Below are 19384 nucleotides of genomic sequence, written 5' to 3' on the forward strand. Positions count from 1 at the left end.
GGTTGTGTTTGATGTTGGGGGAGAGTCTGATGTGCCGGGGTAGCGAGTTCCAGAGTATAGGGGATGTGTGTGAGAATTCTTGTAGACGATTGTGTGAGGAACAGACGAGAGGCGAACTTAGGGCTCATGCACGCAAACGTTTTTTGCGTTCCGTATACGGACTGTATTTTGATTCTGTATACGGAACCATTCATTTCAATGGGTCTGCAAAAGATGCGGAAAGCACTCTGTGTGCTGTCCGCATCTGTTGCTTCGTTCTGTGACCCCGCAAAAATCCAGTTTTGCGGACAGGAATAGGCATCTATATAATGGGCCTCCTGTTCCGTTCCGCAAATCGCGGAAGACACACGGGCGGCATCAGTTTTTTGTGGATCTGCAATGTGTATGAGCCCTAATGGGCCTCCTGTTCCGTTAATTGTGGAAGGCACACAGGCGGCATCCGTTTTTTGTAGATGCGCAATTTGCGGACAGCAAAAAAAGGCACGGTCGTGTGCATGAGCCCTAAGAAAGGGGTCCTGTGCAGGGATATATCAGGAGAGCAAGTCAGAGATGTAAAGAGGGGACTGGTTGTGGATGTAGTTGTTAGTATTTTGAACTGAATTAGCTGGGCCATTGGGAGCCATTCAAGGGACTGGCAGAGAGGAGAGGCAGAGAAAAAATTAGGGAAGAAGTGATTAATTGGGGAGCAGAGTAGAAGATAGATTGGAGGGGTGCGAGGTGCTAGAAGGAAGGCCACAGAGGGGGATGCTGCAATAGTCCAAACAGGAAATGACAAGGATGAACTGGTTTGAAAACTGTAGAATATTTTTGTGGGACAACTCCTTTAAAGGGGTTTTCCAAGATTTTGATTGGTGGGGGTCTGACACCCATGATCCCCGGTGACCAGCTGTTTTAAGTTGGCCCCAGAGCTCCTGTGAGTGTCGCGGCCTTCTCCGTGCTTACTAAGCACAGCGCTGTATTGTATAGCAGCTGTGCTTGGTATCACGCTCGGCTCCACAGAAGTGAGTGGGGCTGAGCGCGATACCAGCCACTATACAATGTGCAGCGCTGTGCTTGGTAAGATTGGAGAAGGACGCAGCACCCGTGTCTTCTCACAACAGGTCCCACCGATCAGATACTGATAACCGATCCCAAGGCCTCATGCACACGACCGTTGTTGTGGTCCGCATCCGAGCCGCATTTTTTGCGGCTCGGGCGCGGACCCATTCACTTCAATGGGGCCACATCCGTTGCACTGTTCCGTGGACCCGCAAAAAAATATATAGCATGTCCTATTCTTGTCCGTTTTGCGGGCAAGAATAGGCATTTCTACATTGGACATGTAAGGGGCAAAGAGGGACTTGGGGCAAAAAGAGGTCTCTGTCCTGTGTCCTGACTCTGATAGTCATGTGGCCACTGCAGATTTGGCAGGGGGCATAGTTTAAGGTTTCGCAACTTTTCTGAAACTTGCTATGCAGCTTCAGCGATTTTCTATTAGGGACGTAGGTATTTGTTATCACTGCATCTCACTTTGTTACAGCGCTAGGAAAAAAACCATGAACTTGTACTGGCTACCATAGAGTATGACCTTCTACCCACACTCTTAGACAGAGCGTCTACGTCAGCTCAGTTGCTGTGCGGCGTTATAGGCCGGCCTCTCTATGACACTGGCGTGTACGCCTGCGCGCTGAGTTAATTGCTGAGGCGTGCCTGTCAAGAGACAACAGAGAACAACATGGCGGCGTCCATGATGTACAGCCGGCTGTCAGCGGGTCTGAGGAGTCGGGCGCCCCTGGCTGCCCTTGGCAGCGCTGCACAGGTGACTAAGGTGCCGGAGGGATTATTGCAGGACATTAGCGGGCTTCCTGGCAGGATGTCAGAGGACGGGGAAGGTCTTAGTGATAAAACCCCTAGAAGAGCAGAGATGAGGTGGGAAAGTTACTTCAGTGTGAGCCCAGGCCGGGGCACAGCTGTCCTCCTGATCTCTGGCCTGTCACTGGGTGTTATAGTAGAGCACATACCTACCTGAACTAAAAGGGGGTTCTGTACGAGCCATAGACACAATGACAGCTTGACCAGTATGAGTGTTTGTACCAGTAGTGAATGGGAGTGATGGGTCATGTTCCAGTTTTGCTGCATTTATTACAAGTGTCTCTTTAGTTGGCAGTTTGGGCCCCACGTTCTGGTATGAAGCTGAGACGTGTATGTGACAGGTTCTGGGTGGAGAAGCTGTGTAAGCCTCTGTGCAGACCTTGTCATTTACACCATGCAGCCCTAGTTCTCCCATCATAACGACGGACGGACCCCATTGCGAGGCACGGAGGTCCGCTGGATACCTCTGGTATGACCTGTACGAGGGCTCCGCCTGTGATTTCTGTTAAATGAAAACTGCAGGACAAATGGTGCACATTCTGCAGCCCTCCAGCTGTTGCAAAACTACAACTCCCAGCATGCCTGGATTGTCTACAGTTATTAGGGCATGCTGGGAGTTGTAGTTTTGCTAAAGCTGTAGGGCCGCAGGTTGAGCATCCCTGCTGTAGAATATTTCTTTGGAGCTGATCTGTGTAGAAATACCTTTTTAGAGATTCCGAACAACCCCTGGCGCTGCAGCTGATGGGGGAAACTACAACTCCCTGTGTGCCCCTTTCACTTTTATGGGAGTTCTGAGAACAGCTGAAGCAAGTGTACATGCTGGGAGTTGTAGTTTTGCAATAGCCGAAGTGTTGGAGGTTGTAATAATATATGTGTTAGAAATGATTGTTTTGTGTACTTTCAACTGATGCTTGAGGTTTCTGTCGCTGGGCGTCACTGTGGAGACATTTCACAGCCGTCCCCCAAGAGGATCATTCAGTAGATTGAAAATGCGTTGGTGGATTAATTGTGCACATCTGAGTAGCACATAAAGCCTGTGTTCACAAATGGTTGTGTGCTGCACTGAGACTTAGTGGTTAGCACTGGTGCCCCGCAGCACTGGTCTTAGGTTCAAATCCGACCAAGGACAACATCTGCATGGAGCTTGTATGTTCTCCCCGTGTTTGTGTGCGTTTCCTCCGGGTACTCAAGTTTCTTTCCACAGTTCAAAGACATACTGATAAAGTCCCCATTGGGGAGAGTGAGTGACAATATCTATAAAGGGCTGTGGAATATGTCGGCGCTATATAAGTAAGGGTACGTTCACAGATCCAGCAGGATTTTACGTCAGAAAGCAGCCTGCTGCATTTTCACAGATTTGGCATTGCCGGAATTTGCAACTCGCTGCTGGATTCCCATTGACTATGATGGGATCTGACCACTTTTACGCCAGAAATGCTGGCATTTTTCAGGACAATGCCAAAGATGTGAACATACCCAAAGTAAAATAAAATGCCCTTTAATTATGCATTTTTCCTGTAGCCGCTGCTTCCTCAGGTGATGGCAAGTGATATGGGGTCTGTTTGTCATTCTCTACTTTGTTAAAATCACTTTCACCAGTGAGGACTGTCTGATTTCAGGCACTCACTACATATGTCCGCTGAGAGAACTGTGCGGGCTCGGTGCACTTGTTGGAGTCCCTTGTCTTCATGGATCCTGCTGGTTAAGGGGAACCGGTCTCCATGAAAATCCAAAGAAATCTGCAGGCAGCATGTTATAGAGCAGGAGGAGCTGAGCAGGTGATATGTAGTTTTATGGGAATAGATTCAGTATAGTTTGTATTCCATTAGTTTATATCTCTGCTCTTTGAAGTCCAGGAGTCGGTCCTATCAGTGACTGACAGCCTTCTCTCTATGACTGTGTGTACAGAGATGGCGGTCAATCACTGATAGGACCATCTACTGGACTTCAGAGCCCAGAATGAGCAGGAATTTTAAACATAAAAATTACATGTTTTTCTGAATCTTTTCCCAATCAGCTCCGCTCCTCCTGCTCTATAACATGCTGCCTGCAGCTCAGGCACCATGGTCAATAGTACAGGTTCCCTTTAAAAAGGAGTTATCTCCACTCCTGACAAGTCTGTTTTAGTAAATACTTTCATTCCCCTTTTTAATAACAATTCTGGAGCACCTATTCTTATGACTCTGTTTTGCCACGCCTCTATTATTCCTACTCAAAGTTTATGAATAAATGTTCAAATGGTCGTTGCCATTCCTCTTGTCTAGGGGATGTGTTCCTGTATAGTATGACACTGGCAACACTGATATGACAGTGTAAGATTGTACAGGGACACAGCCTTAAATGATAATGCCCAGTTGTACCTATATTCATAAACTTCTAGCAGGAGTAATAGAGGAATGGCACGACATAGTCATAAGAGAAGATGCTTCAGAATTGTTATTTCATTGTGGAATACAATTATTTACTGAAACGGACATGTCAGAAGTGGTTACAGATCCTCTTTAAGGCCTCCTGCACACGACCGTAGGTGTCCCGTGGCCGTATTGCGGACTTGCTGTTCCTTGCTGTCTTACACAAAATGATGAATGAGACTGGCCTGCTGACCTGCCCCCTTCCCCACCCATGCCATGCCCACTTTTTTTTTTAGACCTGGCATGAGCTGGGAAAAGTTGCAGATTGCGGCACAAATAATCTTTGTGCTGCCATCTGCACCCAAAATACGTCTAATATTGGCATGTTTCTGGATAGTAAATGACCCCCTTTGTGTGGTACCTTTGTATGACACCATTTTGAAGATTTTATCCCTTAGAATCGTTGCTTCAAGGGTAGAGCTCCCTAATTTGGCTCCCAATTAAACATGACATAATTAATTAGACAAAAAAAAAATAACTCTCTGTACGTGTTTATATAGTATGATAAGAGAAGCACAAGGAGGTACAGAATGGCTCCATAGACTTTTGGGGGGCCTTATTACATCTTGGTACAACGCCCAGTGATGAGCTCCTGATGGGCTATTTCAATTACTGTATTTCAAGTTATCACTTATCCTGTGGATAGGGGATGACTATTAGATTATTGAGAGTCCTGTCGCTGGGACCCCCACTGATCACAAGAGTGGAGGTTGCTGTACCCCTCAGGGCCCCCTGACATGAACAGTGTGGCAGTTTGGGCATGCGTCCTGCTGCCCCCCCATTCATTCTGTACGACTTCTGGGGATAGCCCAGCACAGCGCTAACAAAAGACTTGCTCCCCTCTTTCTCCGGTGTGCAGAGTGATGTGCAAATACACGGCACGTGACTGCTGAGGACAGGGATTGGCTGCAGCTGTCATGTGTGGTATATCTATGTGGTGCCACTGCAGTCTGTAAACACACCGGGGAAGAAGTAGCGGACTGGCGGCACAGAGAACAGTGCCGTAGTAAGAGTTGAGTATGTAATCATTATTTAAAATATATTTTGCAGTATTTGGGGACATTGTTAAAATTTCACGCTGTTTGTCTGGGCATACACATGTTTACAGTGGGGAGAGAGGGGATATCCACTGTCAGACACTGAGTATGGGTGCAGATTTCCACACCAAAAACCCCATGTGTTAGTTTTTGGTGCAGATTTGTTGCTGCAGGTCGGACTCTTGCAATGCAAAGTATGAAATCTGCGTACAAAATCGCACAAACAATTGACATACTGCAGACTTCCAAGCTTTAATGGCAGGTCTATGTCTGCATAAAATAAAAAAAACAAAGGGGTACATTTATTAAGACCGACGTTTTAGACGCCGGTCTTAATAAAGCCCTGCACTGGCGGTGGATCGCCAAAGTTATGAAGAGGCGCCAGCCTCTACGTAACTTCAGCGGATCCACCTCCGCTTCTAAATATAAGACCGCTTTCTTGCTGACTTACATTTAGACCATTTTCCACATCTAAAACAGGCGTAGAAAATGGCAAATGAGACGGAACTGCTGGTCGCTGTGGTTTTTCCTTGCAAAAATCTGAATGGAAAAGCCACTTGTAATCCGCTACGTGTGCAGGTAGCCTAATAGCGACAGCTCCCCCCTCCTGGGTAACCCAAAGGATTGGGTGCTAAAATCAAAGCGCCCAATTGTTTTCTCCATCAAAATTAGTCATCAGAGGGGAGTCGGGGGCAAACTTGACCGTTTTGAAGCTGCAAATGCACATCTATCATATTCAAGGCATATGTCAATATTTTTTCATCGTGGTTGATCCATTTTGCAAACTTTGTTTCAATTTTCTATTTAAAGGATCAGTGAAAAGCAGACCACACATGGATGGTATCCGTGGTCTTCATGCACCCGTTGTATAGAATTGACGTGTTCTGTTCACAAAACGGACCAAAGTAGTGCAGGCCCCAATAGCTGTCCTGTGGAGCAAGGGTCTGCGGAAAAAACGGATGCCTAAATACACATGAGAACACGTATAGCTCAAGTATGAATAAGCCCTTAGACTGTCTGCTAGTCCCATCGAAAACTGCAGGTCTGGCCAATGATGGTATTATGTATATAGGGGTCTTTAACTCTTGCAGATTTTGCTTAATTTTTGACTGGTTGATAGCACGGAGCACTTGTGCACTGTATGGAGATCTGCAGATAGATATAACAGTGCCTGGACGTTTTCTGTGTGTAGGTCATGTAAGGAAATGGAGAAGCGGGGTGGGGGAGCCCGGTGTCCTTGTGCTGACATCTAAGATCAGCTATGTTGCAAGCACAAGGAGCCTGGCTGTTACTTGGCAGTTTGTGCGCTCCACTGATTTACTAGTCGGCTACTGTACAGACCTGTACTCTAGACCTCACATGAGCAGTCGCCTTCCAGCTCTCCATAACCTTTACATTCACTGATAACAATGCTTTCTTTTGCCACATGGCCTTGAAAACATTGAACACATGGAATCTGTGATCCAGCAAGCTTTTTTTTTTTTTTTTTTCTGCTCTGTTTTAAATTGTAGGTTAAACTGTAAAACCTTAGTTGGGGTGCTGGCATATGTGGAGACTGCAGCAAAAAAATGCACCAAAAAGACACACATGTGTGTTGTGTGTGTGGTGTTTTTTTTTTTTTTTTAAGGCTACTTTCACACTAGCGTTCGATCGGATCCGTTCTGAACGGATCCGATCATATTAATGCAGACGGAGGCTCCGTTCAGTACGGATCCGTCTGCATTAATTACTTAGAAAAAATTCTAAGTGTGAAAGTAGCCTGAGCGGATCCGTTCAGACTTTCAATGTAAAGTCAATGGGGGACGGATCCGCTTGAAGATTGAGCCATATGGTGACATCTTCAAGCGGATCCGTTCCCATTGACTTACATTGTAAGTCTGGACGGATCCGCACGCCTCCGCACGGCCAGGCGGACAGCTGAACGCTGCAAGCAGCGTTCAGCTGTCCGCCTGTCCGCCTGTCCATGCGGAGGCGAGCGGAGCGGAGGCTGAACGCCGCCAGACTGATGCAGTCTGAGCGGACCCGCTCCATTCAGACTGCATCAGGGCTGGACGGAGGCGTTCGGGTCCGCTCGTGAGCTCCTTCAAACGGAGCTCACGAACGGACCTATGAACGCTAGTGTGAAAGTAGCCTTAATATGGTGCTTTTCCTTCCAGCAAAGGGAAAACACTCAGCAGGCTATTACATTAACCCCTTAAGGACCCTTGCCGTACATGTACGTCACAGCTCGACGTGACTTAAGGACCAGCGACATGCATGTGCTGCACAACACAATGTCCGCCAGGTGCTGGAAGGAAATCGGGGCACCATGGCGCTGCTCTTACCGGCAGGCATCCATGCCAGGTAAGGGCAGCATGGTGCAGCACCACCCCCCTGCAGCTCCAAGTGCTGCGATTTGACCGGTGTAGCGTTATACTACCCTACCTCGTGAGATTTCCCTACCTCCTGACTTCCCGTTGCACGGCTAAGGCTGGGTTCACACGAGCGTGACGGATTGGCTCAGGATGCGTTCAGTGTGCGTTCAGTTAAACTCGCACTATTTTGCAAGCAAGTTCAGTCAGTTTTGTCTGCAATTGCGTTTAGTTGTTCAGTTTTTTCCGTGCGGGTGCAATGCGTTTTGATGCGTTTTTCACCCGCGTGCTAAAAAACTGAAGGTTTACAAACAACATCTCTTAGCAACCATCAGTGAAAAACGCATCGCACCCGCACTTGCTTGCAGATGCAATGCGTTTTTCACGCAGCCCCATTCACTTCTATGGCTGAGTTCACACGGGCGAGATTTCCGTGCGGGTGCAATGCGGTAGGTGAACGTATTGCACCCGCACTGAATCCGGCACCATTCATTTCATTTTTTTCACGCATCACTTCTGCAATGCTTTAAAATCGCAGCATGCTCTATATTCTGCGTTTGTAACGCAGGACAGGCCCCATAGAAGTGAATGGGGCTGCGTGAAAAACGCATTGCATCCGCAAGCAAGTGCGGGTGCGATGCGTTTTTCACTGATGGTTGCTAAGAGATGTTGTTTGTAAACCTTCCGTTTTTTATCATGTGCGTGAAAAATGCATCAAAACGCATTGCACCCGCGCGGAAAAAACTGAACAACTAAACGCAATTGCAGACAAAACTGACTGAACTTGCTTGCAAAATAGTGCGAGTTTAACTGAACGCATCCTGAGCCAATCCGTCACGCCCATGTGAACCCAGCCTATGGGGCCTGTCCTGCATTACAAACGCAGAATATAGAGCATGCTGCGATTTTAAAGCATTGCAGAAGTGATGCGTGAAAAAAACCACTCATGTGCACAGCCCCATTGAAATGAATGGTGCCGGATTCAGTGCGGGTGCAATACGTTTACCTAACGCATTGCACCCGCGCGGAAATCTCGCCCGTGTGAACTCAGCCTAATGACGTGAGGAGGCGTTCCGACAGTTTATGGAAAATCTCAGCGGAGTTCAGCTTTACACCGGGACACTGCGCATGCGCTGGAGAGCCTCTGTAGGGAAATAATACGGCCCAGTGCCGGCCGGCGCATGCGCAGTGTCCCGGTGTGAAGCTGAACTCTGCTGAGATTTTCCATAAACTGTCGGTTTGCGCATGCGCAGATCGTCAAAACTCAGGAACGCCTCCTCACGTCATTAGCCGTGCGACGGGAAGTCAGGAGGTAGGGAAATCTCACGAAGTAGGGTAATGTACACCGGCACATTGCAGCGCTGGAAGCAGTATGGAGCTGTGTGGCAGGTCAGGGGGAGTTGATCAGTGCCGGTCAGCACCTGTCATCTCCGAGGTAAGATAGGGGACACCAGTGTTTGTCACCCCCTGCCAGCACTGCGATTGGCTGGAACAACGCTCTAGCCAATGGCAGCGCTATAGCAGCACAGGAAAGGGCTAAACCTCCCTACATGCAGCTATTCTAGCTGGTGACTGCATGCAGAGATGTTCTGATCAGTTTAGAATTTTTGCGTATGTGCATTTTGCAACCACTGAGCATCGATCAGTAGTGTCCATTACTGATCGCGTCTGCTCAGTTTGCACTGCAAGTTTATTTTAAATTTTTGTGCAGATTTATTAATTTTTTTTTTCTGTCTGTCTCTTATGTAATTTCAAATTTATTATAAGCCCCTTCATGTGTGAAAACACAACATACACACCGCTCACATTAAATAAAGGTTTACACATGTCACACCCCAATAAAATAAAAATGGCCAGTCCGTCCCAACGAGTATACTCAGCTGCAGAGGCATACGCCATGCTTGCCTCTGATACTGAGTCTACCAGTGAGGGAGAAGAGGATGCCACTTTCCTCTACTCCCTCATTATCATCATTCGCTGATGAGGGACCCTCTAAAAGGTGCCCCAGAACAACAGCTGAGGCAGCCCCCAGAGTGAGCCCATATGGACCCCACCCCCTGATTATCGGCCCCAAATTCAGGATTTTGTGGGCATCTCCAGAATAGAGACTGTGGGCCAGATTTATCATTAGCTCAGGTCAGAATAATAAATGCTAAAACTGCGCACAAATGTGTGACTTTTTTCTGCTCTGCACTATGCTCGCCAGTTTTCTGAAAGTGGGCGTGTTTTCTTATGTAAATGAATCTCTAGACAGATTTACTATTGGGACTTTTTAAAAAGTCGCAAAAAAGTCAAAATTTCACCTCAGTGAGGACCATGCTTATCTTATGGGACTTTTTCGTAAAGATGTGCGACTTTTGTAAAGCTGCTTACTGACGGATAAACTGCTACCGTCAAACCACATTTATTACAGTCTTAAAGGGCCGATCATAAATCTGACTTGGCTAAAACTGACTTTAGCCATATGTTAAAGTGGAGTGAGCTGTCAGTCATGATAAATCTGGCCCTGTGTGCGGGCTTCACTGAACTAGATTTTCTTTCAAAATCTTTTTCTTTGGCCTAAACCAATTTATATGCCCAACAATTCATTGCTTAGAACCCTACATCACCATACGCTAGACCCCTAGATTGGACAGTAAGTGCAGCAGAGATGATGTTTTGGGGACTCGTGCTGCATATGGGCGTTGTAAAGAAGCCAAACGTTAGACAATATTGGAGTTCGGACATTTTCTACCAGACTCTAATTTAATTTAATTTATAGTAAGACCATGCCCCGAAAAGGATTTGAGTCATTTCGGAAATTCTTACACTGCAACGACAATGCACAGTGCCCATCCCAAAATGACCTCACATTTGACCATCTGTTCAAGGTTAGGCCTGTCATTGACCACTTTAACACTAGGTTTGCTGAGGTGTACAACCCAGATAAAAATGTCTGTGTAGATGAGTCCCTATTACTGTTCAAAGGGAGGATTAGATTCTGCCAGTACCTGCCTAGCAAACGGGCAAGGTATGGCATAAAAATATCCAAACTTTGTGAGAGTAGCTTCGGGTACACCCACAAGTTCCGTATTTACGAAGGGAAAGGTTCCCGGATAGAACCCCCAGAATGCCCCCCCATCCTAGGAGTTAGTGGGAAGATAGTGTGGGACTTGCTGCACCCACTGCTGGATAAGGGTTACCACCTCTATGTGGATTACTATTATACCAGCATACCCCTATTCATGTCCCGAACTGCCAGAGGTACTGTGGCTTGCGGCACAGTGCGCAAAAATCAGAGAGGCCTCCCTGGTAGGGCAACCACTGAGAATGGGTGAAAGTAGGGCTCTCCTCCATGAGAACATGCTGGTGGTTAAGTACAAGGCCAAGAGGGAAGTCCTTGTACTGACCACCATTCACACTAACGCTGGGTTCACACCTAGGCGTTTCTCAAACGCGCGTTTCTATGCGCGTTTTTGTCGCGCGTTTTATGCGCGTTTTTTTAATAGTGAACGCGTCAAACGTGCCAAAAAAAGCTCCTGTACTTGTTTGAGCGTCGGGCGTTTTACAGCGCGATCGTACGCGCTGTAAAACGCCCAGGTGTGAACCCTTCCCATAGGGAATCATTGGTTCTTGCCTGTTGTGCGTTTTACAGCGCGTAGGAACGCGCTGTAAAACGCTCAGGTGTGAACCCAGCGTAAGGCTACTTTCACACTAGCGTTCAGAGCGGATCCGTCTGCATTATATTGTCAAAAAATGTCAAAGTGTGAAATTAGCCTGAGCGGATCCGTCCAGACTTTTACATTGAAAGTCAATGGGGGACGGATCCGTTTGAAGATTGAGCCATATTGTGTCATCTTCAAACGGATCCGTCCCCATTGACTTACATTGTAAGTCTGGACGGATCCGTTTGCCTCCGCACGGCCAGGCAAGCAGAGTTCAGGTGTCCGCCTGCTGAGCGGAGTGGAGGCTGAACACCGCCAGACTGATGCATTCTGAGCGGATCTGCGTCCACTCAGAATGCATTAGTGCTGGACGGAAGCGTTCGGGTCCGCTTGTGAGCCCCTTCAAACGGAGCTCACAAGCGGACAGCCGAACGCTAGTGTGAAAATAGCCTAACACCAGCTTCCCTGCTCCTGTACGAGGTACTACAGCCACTAGCCCCAAACCAGTTTGTATCCTGGACTACAACAGGCACATGGGAGGGGTGAATCTTGCAGATCAATTTCTGAAGCCCTACAGTGCCACATGAAAAACAAAAGTGTGGTGCAAAAAGCTGTCCGTACACATTGTACCGATAGCACGTACGCCTTGCATATTGCCATTTCAATCTGCAGGCCACACAGAACTTTCCACCTCATCACCACGACGGCTACAAGGAGAGAGATTGACCCCTGACCTCTGTAGGGGCAGGAACAGAGAGAGGGTTTAAATCCCCCCCCTCCCACCACCAGCACCAGTGTTTCCTGTCCCTACGGAGGACAGGGGCAGAGAGAGTCTCCCTGCGGGGAGATGAAGAGAATGTAACTTCCTGACACCTACCGGGTGTTCCCCCTGCCCTCCTGCGGTCCTCGTACTAACGCTGGGCAGGGGTGAAGGAGGGAGGACTCGCTCCATTATAATATGTGAGCCTGCTCCCGGGTCGCGTTCTCCCGCCGGGCCTGCTTGGCTATCGCCGGGTGCGCGCCTAAGCGCTTCAGGAAAGCGGCAGACGTCACTTCCGGTGGACGAGGGAAGTGACGTCATTCAGAGGCGTCTCGCATTCAAATTTTCGGCGCCAGCGGTTGTTCCTAGACACCGTACCAGGTTGCTTGTTCCTCCTCCTCCACTTCTCTGGCTTGGGGCTTCTGACTGTTAGTTCCATGTATACCTAGATGGCTAATGGGGGTTATTCTTCCCAGGTCGCTAAGGAGGCCCAGAAAAAAAATCAGAAAACAGTCAAAGTGTGTGTCCTGCCTTAAACGGCTTCCGGACGACTATCGCAAAAAGCTTTGCAAAGACTGCATCTCTAGCGTTATCGCTGAAGAACAGCCTTCCTTCTTTAACGAATTAAGGTCCATGATCCATGAGGAAGTAAGAACCTCCTTATCCCAGATGCCTTCACCCAGGGATGCACCTCCACCAAAAAAACGTAGGGGTCCATCTCCTTCCTTATCAGACCCGGAGATGATGGAGGAAGATGCCTCATCATCTAGAGCCTGGGAGGACGAGGGGGCCTCCTCTGATATTGATACTTCGGAATCAGATAGAAGATTCTGCTTTTCATTGGACGAGATGCCAGACCTTCTAAAGGCGGTCCGGGCCACTATGGGGGTCGAAGAAACCCCTAGAGCCCACTCGGTCCAGGATGAGATGTTTGGGAGACTCAGGGTTAAAAAGACCCGGGTGTTTCCAATAAACGAGAACATACGAGATATGGTGCTTGACGAGTGGTCCAACCCGGAAAAGAGGTTGGGGGTGTCCAGGTCCTTTAAGAACCGGCTATTGTTTGACTCGAGCGAAGCAAAAATTTTCAGTGAAACACCAAAGGTCGACATTCAAGTCGCAAAGGTCAATAAGAAGACTGCCTTGCCGTTCGAAGACACTTCTCAGCTGCGTGATCCCATGGATAGGAAGGCAGATAGCCTCCTAAAAAAATCGTGGGAAGCGGCGATGTTCACTTTAAAAACAAACATCGCAGCTACCTCAGTGGCAAGATCCATGAGGCTGTGGCTAGAGAAACTGGAATCTCACATCAGAGATAATACTTCCAGGGATGAGATCCTAAGGTCCCTCCCCCTATTGAAATCCGCCACAGCATTTATGGCAGACACCTCAGCCGAGTCTGTCAGATTTGCGGCAAAGGATGCCGGGCTCTCTAATGCGGCCCGCCGGGCCTTGTGGATGAAGAGCTGGTCAGGCGACAACACATCAAAGATGAAACTATGCTCCATCCCGTTCTCGGGGGAATACGTCTTTGGGCCCGTCCTAGACCGTATCCTGGAGAAAGCGGCGGACAAAAAAAAAGGGGTTCCCAGAGGAGAGACCCTATAAAAGTAGATATCCTTTTCGGGCCCCCACCAGCCAGAATAGACCCTTTAAGGATAAAGGGAAGTCAGGACGCTGGAGTTACCCAAAAGGGGGCAGGGGTAGGAACAACCCCTCCTCCTCCCAGAATAAGCCCTCGGACAAGCAATGACGCCAGAGTTGGGGGGAGATTGAAGAATTTTCTGACTCCTTGGGAGTCCACTACCCGGAACCCTTGGGTTCGGGACATAATAAAATCCGGGTACCACATCGAACTTTCTTCATCTCCCCAAACCGCTTCATTGTCACCAACCCAAGTTCCCCCAAAGTGCGCAAAAAGATTCTGCAAGGGGTCCAAAGTCTTCTGGCGACGAACGTGATAGTACAAGTCCCGTCAGCACAGCAAAGACAAGGGTTCTATTCGAACCTGTTTTTGGTAGAGAAAAAAGAGGGCTCATTCCGCACAATTATAAACTTGAAAGCCCTGAACAAGTTTGTCATTTATCGGAAGTTCAGGATGGAATCCCTGAAGTCCCTGATTCCGTTAATAGGGAGGAACGCCCTGATGTGCTCAGTAGACCTTCAGGACGCCTACTATCACGTCCCAATTCATCCAGAGTCACAAAGGTTCTTGAGGTTCGCCATCCAGGACCACAAGGGAGTAACTCATCACTTCCAGTTTACGGCCCTCCCCTTTGGGATATCATCTGCACCCAGAGTGTTTACGAAGCTGGTAGTCGAGATGGTGGCCTTCCTGAGACACAAAGGTCTGGTGATTATACCGTACCTGGACGATTTCCTCTTAATTGGGAATTCGGAGAACAAACTCAGAACAGACCTACAAACCTTCCTGTCTCTCACTCAAGATCTGGGTTGGTTGGTGAACATGAAAAAATCGAACCTGGTGCCCTCCAGCACTATCCAGTTCTTGGGCGTCATCCTAGATTCCCGAACGCAGCATACCTTCCTTCCACCAGACAAGGTCAAAAACCTTCAATTACAGGTTCGACGTTTCCAGAACAGGAGGTCATGTCCCATAAGGGAAGCTATGAGCCTCCTGGGTCTTCTCTCGTCTTGTATCATGTCCGTCCCATGGAGTCAGGCCCACTTCCGATCTCTCCAAGCATGGATCCTCAGAACTTGGAACAAACAACAGTCCTCCTTGGATCACAAAGTTCTGATTCCCCTAGCGGTGAAGACCTCCCTGAATTGGTGGAAAAGCACAAGCAATCTGTCCTTGGGAGTTGCCTGGGAGAAGGTTCCCTACATTCAAGTACTTACGGACGCAAGCGGAAAAGGATGGGGAGCGAAAGTGGGAGATCATTTGTTCCAAGGTTCCTGGATTCCAACAACCCGCTCTCAGTCCTCCAATTTCAGAGAGCTGGAAGCAGTCTGGAAAGCCCTGAAGGCTGCAGAGACCCTTCTGGTGGGTCAGCACGTAAAGATCCTTTCGGACAACACGACGACGGTGGCTTATCTCTCTCACCAGGGAGGCATGAGATCGGAGAAACTGATGTCTATTGCAAGGAAGATCTTCAACTGGGCAGAATCCCATGTGAGTTCTATCTCCGCAATTCACTTAAAAGGAATACTGAACGCAGAAGCAGACTATCTCAGTCGCCAGTTAATAGATCATACCGAGTGGTCCCTGAATCAAGAAGTATTTCAGGTTCTGGCAGAAAGATGGGGCACTCCACAAGTGGATCTGTTCGCCTCCAAGAAGAACGCAAAGGTACCAATGTTCTGTTCGCTAAACCCACGGGACAATCCCTGGGCGCTGGATGCGCTCACGATTCATTGGGACTGGGATCTCAGTTATGCATTCCCACCTTTGCCTCTACTTCCCAGGATAATCCAGAAACTCTACCTAGAAGATATGACACTAATTCTAATAGCTCCCTATTGGCCGAAAAGGAGCTGGTTCTCTTCTTTAAAAAATCTATCAGTAGAGGACCCATGGCCTCTTCCTTCCAGGAGGGACCTGCTTCACCAGGGGCCAATCCTACACCCAGATCCGAGCTTCCTCAAGTTGTCAGCGTGGATCCTGAGGTCCAGAGGTTGAAGTCCCAAGGGCTCTCAGACCAAGTGATAGCCACCCTAAAAGCGAGTAGGAAGAAGGTTACCTTCTCAATTTACTTAAAGATTTGGAAGAGATTCTGTACCTGGATTGGCAACCCTGCCCCAAATTTAGAGCCGCCCAATTTTCTGAAAATCTTGGACTTCCTCCAGCAGGGGCTTGAATTAGGTCTTAGACCCTCTACCCTGAGGGTACAGGTCTCGGCACTTGCCTGCTTCTTTGATCGAGATCTAGCCAGTCATCGCTGGATTAAAAGATTCATGAGAGCTGCCTCCCGACTACGTCCCTCTCTAAAATCTAGGATCCCCAACTGGGACCTCAATACGGTACTCACTGGCTTGACTCTTGCTCCGTTTGAGCCCCTATCTAGTTGTTCCACCAAACATCTATCGCTTAAGACTGCATTCTTGGTGGCCATCACGTCCGCAAGAAGGCTAGGCGAGATCCAAGCACTATCGATACAGGAACCCTATCTCCGTATCACCGATGACAGAATCATTCTTAAGTTAGATCCAGGATTTTTGCCTAAAGTGGTATCGGATTTCCACCGTAACCAGGAGATAGTCTTACCCTCCTTTTGCAGTAATCCCTCTAATATTAGGGAATCTAGCTTCCACTCTCTAGATGTAAGACGCTCTGTCTTACGGTATCTTGAGGTATCAAAAGGTTTCCGTAAATCCAGCAACCTATTTGTCTTATTCTCAGGTAAGAATAAGGGTCTAAAAGCCTCCAGGTCCTCCTTAGCACGGTGGATAAAGGATTCCATTTCCATCTCCTATGAGTCCCAAGGTCTGTCGTGCCCCCCAAATTTGAGAGCTCACTCTACCCGGGCTATGTCCTCCTCCCAGGCCGGAGCTTCTCTTGAGGATATCTGTAAAGCTGCTACTTGGTCTAACATCCACACCTTTACTAAACACTATAGGTTAGACCTATCTACTTCAGACTTGTCTTTTGGACGTAAGGTCCTTCAGGCGGTCCCCCCCCCCCCCTAAGCTATAATTTTTTATATCTCCTTGTAGCCGTCGTGGTGATGAGGTGGAAAGCTGGAATTAGACTTACCGGTAATTCAGTTTCCACGAGATCACCACGACGGCACATATATTCCCTACCCTTCCTTAGTCTTACCTGGGAGGTTATGAAGTAATACCCTCTCGATTCATTAATTTTCTGTTCTCACCACTTATTTCTGTCTCTGTAATTTTGGACACACTGGTGGTGGGAGGGGGGGATTTAAACCCTCTCTCTGTTCCTGCCCCTACAGAGGTCAGGGGTCAATCTCTCTCCTTGTAGCCGTCGTGGTGATCTCGTGGAAACTGAATTACCGGTAAGTCTAATTCCGGCTTTCCTTCAGTTCCAAGAGGTGGTTATCAAGGCCCTAATTATTCAAAGCCAGGCCGGGGAGGGTCCCAGTACTTCCGGAAGTTATGGTGCCTGCGTTGTACCAAGCCAACATTTTTCAGGTCAAGTCCCCCAGACCGCAAGGAAGGGCAGGACACAAAAAAGATGCAGGGTGTGTTCCAAAAAGGGGATAAGGAAAGACACAGTTTTCCACTGCGAAACCTGCTCTGAAAAACCTGGCCTGTGCATGCGGGAGTGCTTCAGAATCTACCACTCATCCATGGAGTATTAATTTAATTTCATCCATGATGTACCTTGTAGTTTTACCACCTCATATCTTTGATTTAGTCCGTATAGCTTGCCAAGCCTTTCTTCACCAACCACTACATATTCATTTCTGTGAAACACTTGTTAGGTCAAAAGTGCCCTTTCCACCCCTAAAATGTATGTACAGGGGTGCTCTTTCCAAAATGGGGTCACTTCTTGGGGTTTTTAATTTCTGGGGACCTCAGGAATGTTTTAAATGCGACATGGCAGCTAAAATCCATGCCTGCCAATTCAGGCCTGCAAAAGCCATATTTTGGTGTTTGACTCTAGAGCCCTGCTGTGCGCCATACATCATTTTTGAGCATATATGGGGTGTTGCAGTATTCAAGGGGAAATGGGGGAAAAAAATGTGGGGTGCATTTTGTCCTATTCTGGGAAAGTAAAAAATGTGGGTATAAAGCAACTTTTTTGTGAAAACAATGCATTTTTTCATTTTCACTGCCAAGTGTTTCCTAATTCTAGGAAACACCTTTTGAGGTCAAAGTGCTCACTACACACCTTGAAAGATTCCTTGAGGGGTGTAGTTTTCAAAATGGGGTCACTTTTTTTTGGGGGGGGGGGGGGGTTTCCACTGTTAGGGCCACCTTAGGTTGTCTTCATATGTGGCATAGCTCCCAATTACCATTCCAGCTAAATCCGCTCTCCTAAAGCCATATGGTGCTCCTTCCACTCTGAAGCCTGACGTGCGCCCATACGTCAGTTTTTGAGCACACATGGGGTGTTTCTGTAAACTCCAAATTCATGGTAATAGATTTTGAGTTTTGTTTGGCTGTTAACCCTTGATGTGTCGCAGAAAAAAAGTGCAATTTTGAAATTTCATTCCCATTTACCTTTAATTCTCGTGGGACACCTAAACTCCGTAAAATCAGTTTTGAATAGCTTGAGGGGTGTAGTTTCTAAAATAGGGTGATTTATCAGTGGTTTCTATTATGTAAGCCTCACAAAGTGACTCCAGACCTGAACTGGTCCTTTACAAAATTGTATTTTGGAAATCTTCTTAAAAATTTTAAGGTTTGCTTCTAAGCCTTCTAACGTCCCCAAAAAATAAAATGTTATTTTCAAAATGATCCAAGCATGAAGTAGACATATGGGGAATGTAAAGTAATAATTCTTTTTGGAGGTATCACTATTTTAAAAGTAGAGAAATTGAAATTTGGAAACTTGTATACTCAATTGTATAGGAAAGAATCATCTCATAGAAGTGAATTGGACGGCTTCTTGTAATTACACCTGCTCACCGCTGTGCTGTCAAGCAGATAAACAATGAAGGGAACACTTCTCTTCAACCAGCTGATCGGTGAGGGTGTCAGGTGTTGGACTCCCGCTGATCTGATATTCGTTACCTATCTTGAGGATACCTTATCAGTATTAAACTCCTGATAAACTCCGTTAATGTGTTGTCTCACATCAGTCGTTTTCCACTGACCTTCAAAATCACGGAGACACTGCTTTGGTCTGTGATGAGTGCCAAGCACGCCCATTGAAGTCTGTGGATCCGCTAAAATCCACTGACAGAATACAGATGGCATCTGTGTATGGTTTGTTTTTCACTGACCGTTGGTAGGAGATTCTCAAGAAATTAATTTTCAGCTGATCAGTGTCCGTGGAATACGGATGACACATGGCGGGCAAAAGCAGACACGGACCAAACACGGATTCTTCACAGACAAGTTCGGGTGAAACTCGGACAGGTTTTCAAATGGACACGGAAATTGGAAAGAAATGATTATCTCCTAAGACTTGATGAATCACATTTGATTGATTACAAAAAGATCTGTCGAAAGTATTTGAATACCTGTACTGGTTCATAGATCTTGGCGTACATCATGTGCTTCTCTGTGCCAACTGTTTGTTTAATTATTATTTTTAAACCAGATCAAAAATGCCATGAGCACAGTACATTATTTTTTAGATGCCATAAAATAGTATATTAAAACTTAAACTGCTAAAGAAAATAACTCAAAACGTTAGTGGTTGTCTAAGTTGGGCTACTTTCACATTTGCGTT

General features: G+C 47.3%; 1 protein-coding gene across 2 annotated transcripts in view; it reads left to right on the forward strand.

Annotated features, from left to right (window-relative positions):
• Positions 1 to 1662: 1662 nt before the first annotated feature.
• The window catches only part of SUCLA2 (succinate-CoA ligase ADP-forming subunit beta), a 142517-nt gene continuing 124795 nt past the window's right edge, over positions 1663 to 19384 (forward strand). The window contains exon 1 of one of the 2 annotated variants that reach the window (XM_044285108.1): positions 1663 to 1798. In XM_044285108.1, the coding sequence (XP_044141043.1) occupies positions 1715 to 1798 (84 nt within the window). In that variant the 5' untranslated portion in view covers positions 1663 to 1714. Of the gene's footprint in view, positions 1808 to 19384 lie in introns of both variants that reach the window. The other variant, XM_044285107.1, reaches the window with a different exon arrangement.

The sequence above is a fragment of the Bufo gargarizans genome, chromosome 3 (assembly GCF_014858855.1).
Source record: "Bufo gargarizans isolate SCDJY-AF-19 chromosome 3, ASM1485885v1, whole genome shotgun sequence".
Taxonomy (NCBI): Eukaryota; Metazoa; Chordata; class Amphibia; order Anura; family Bufonidae; genus Bufo; species Bufo gargarizans.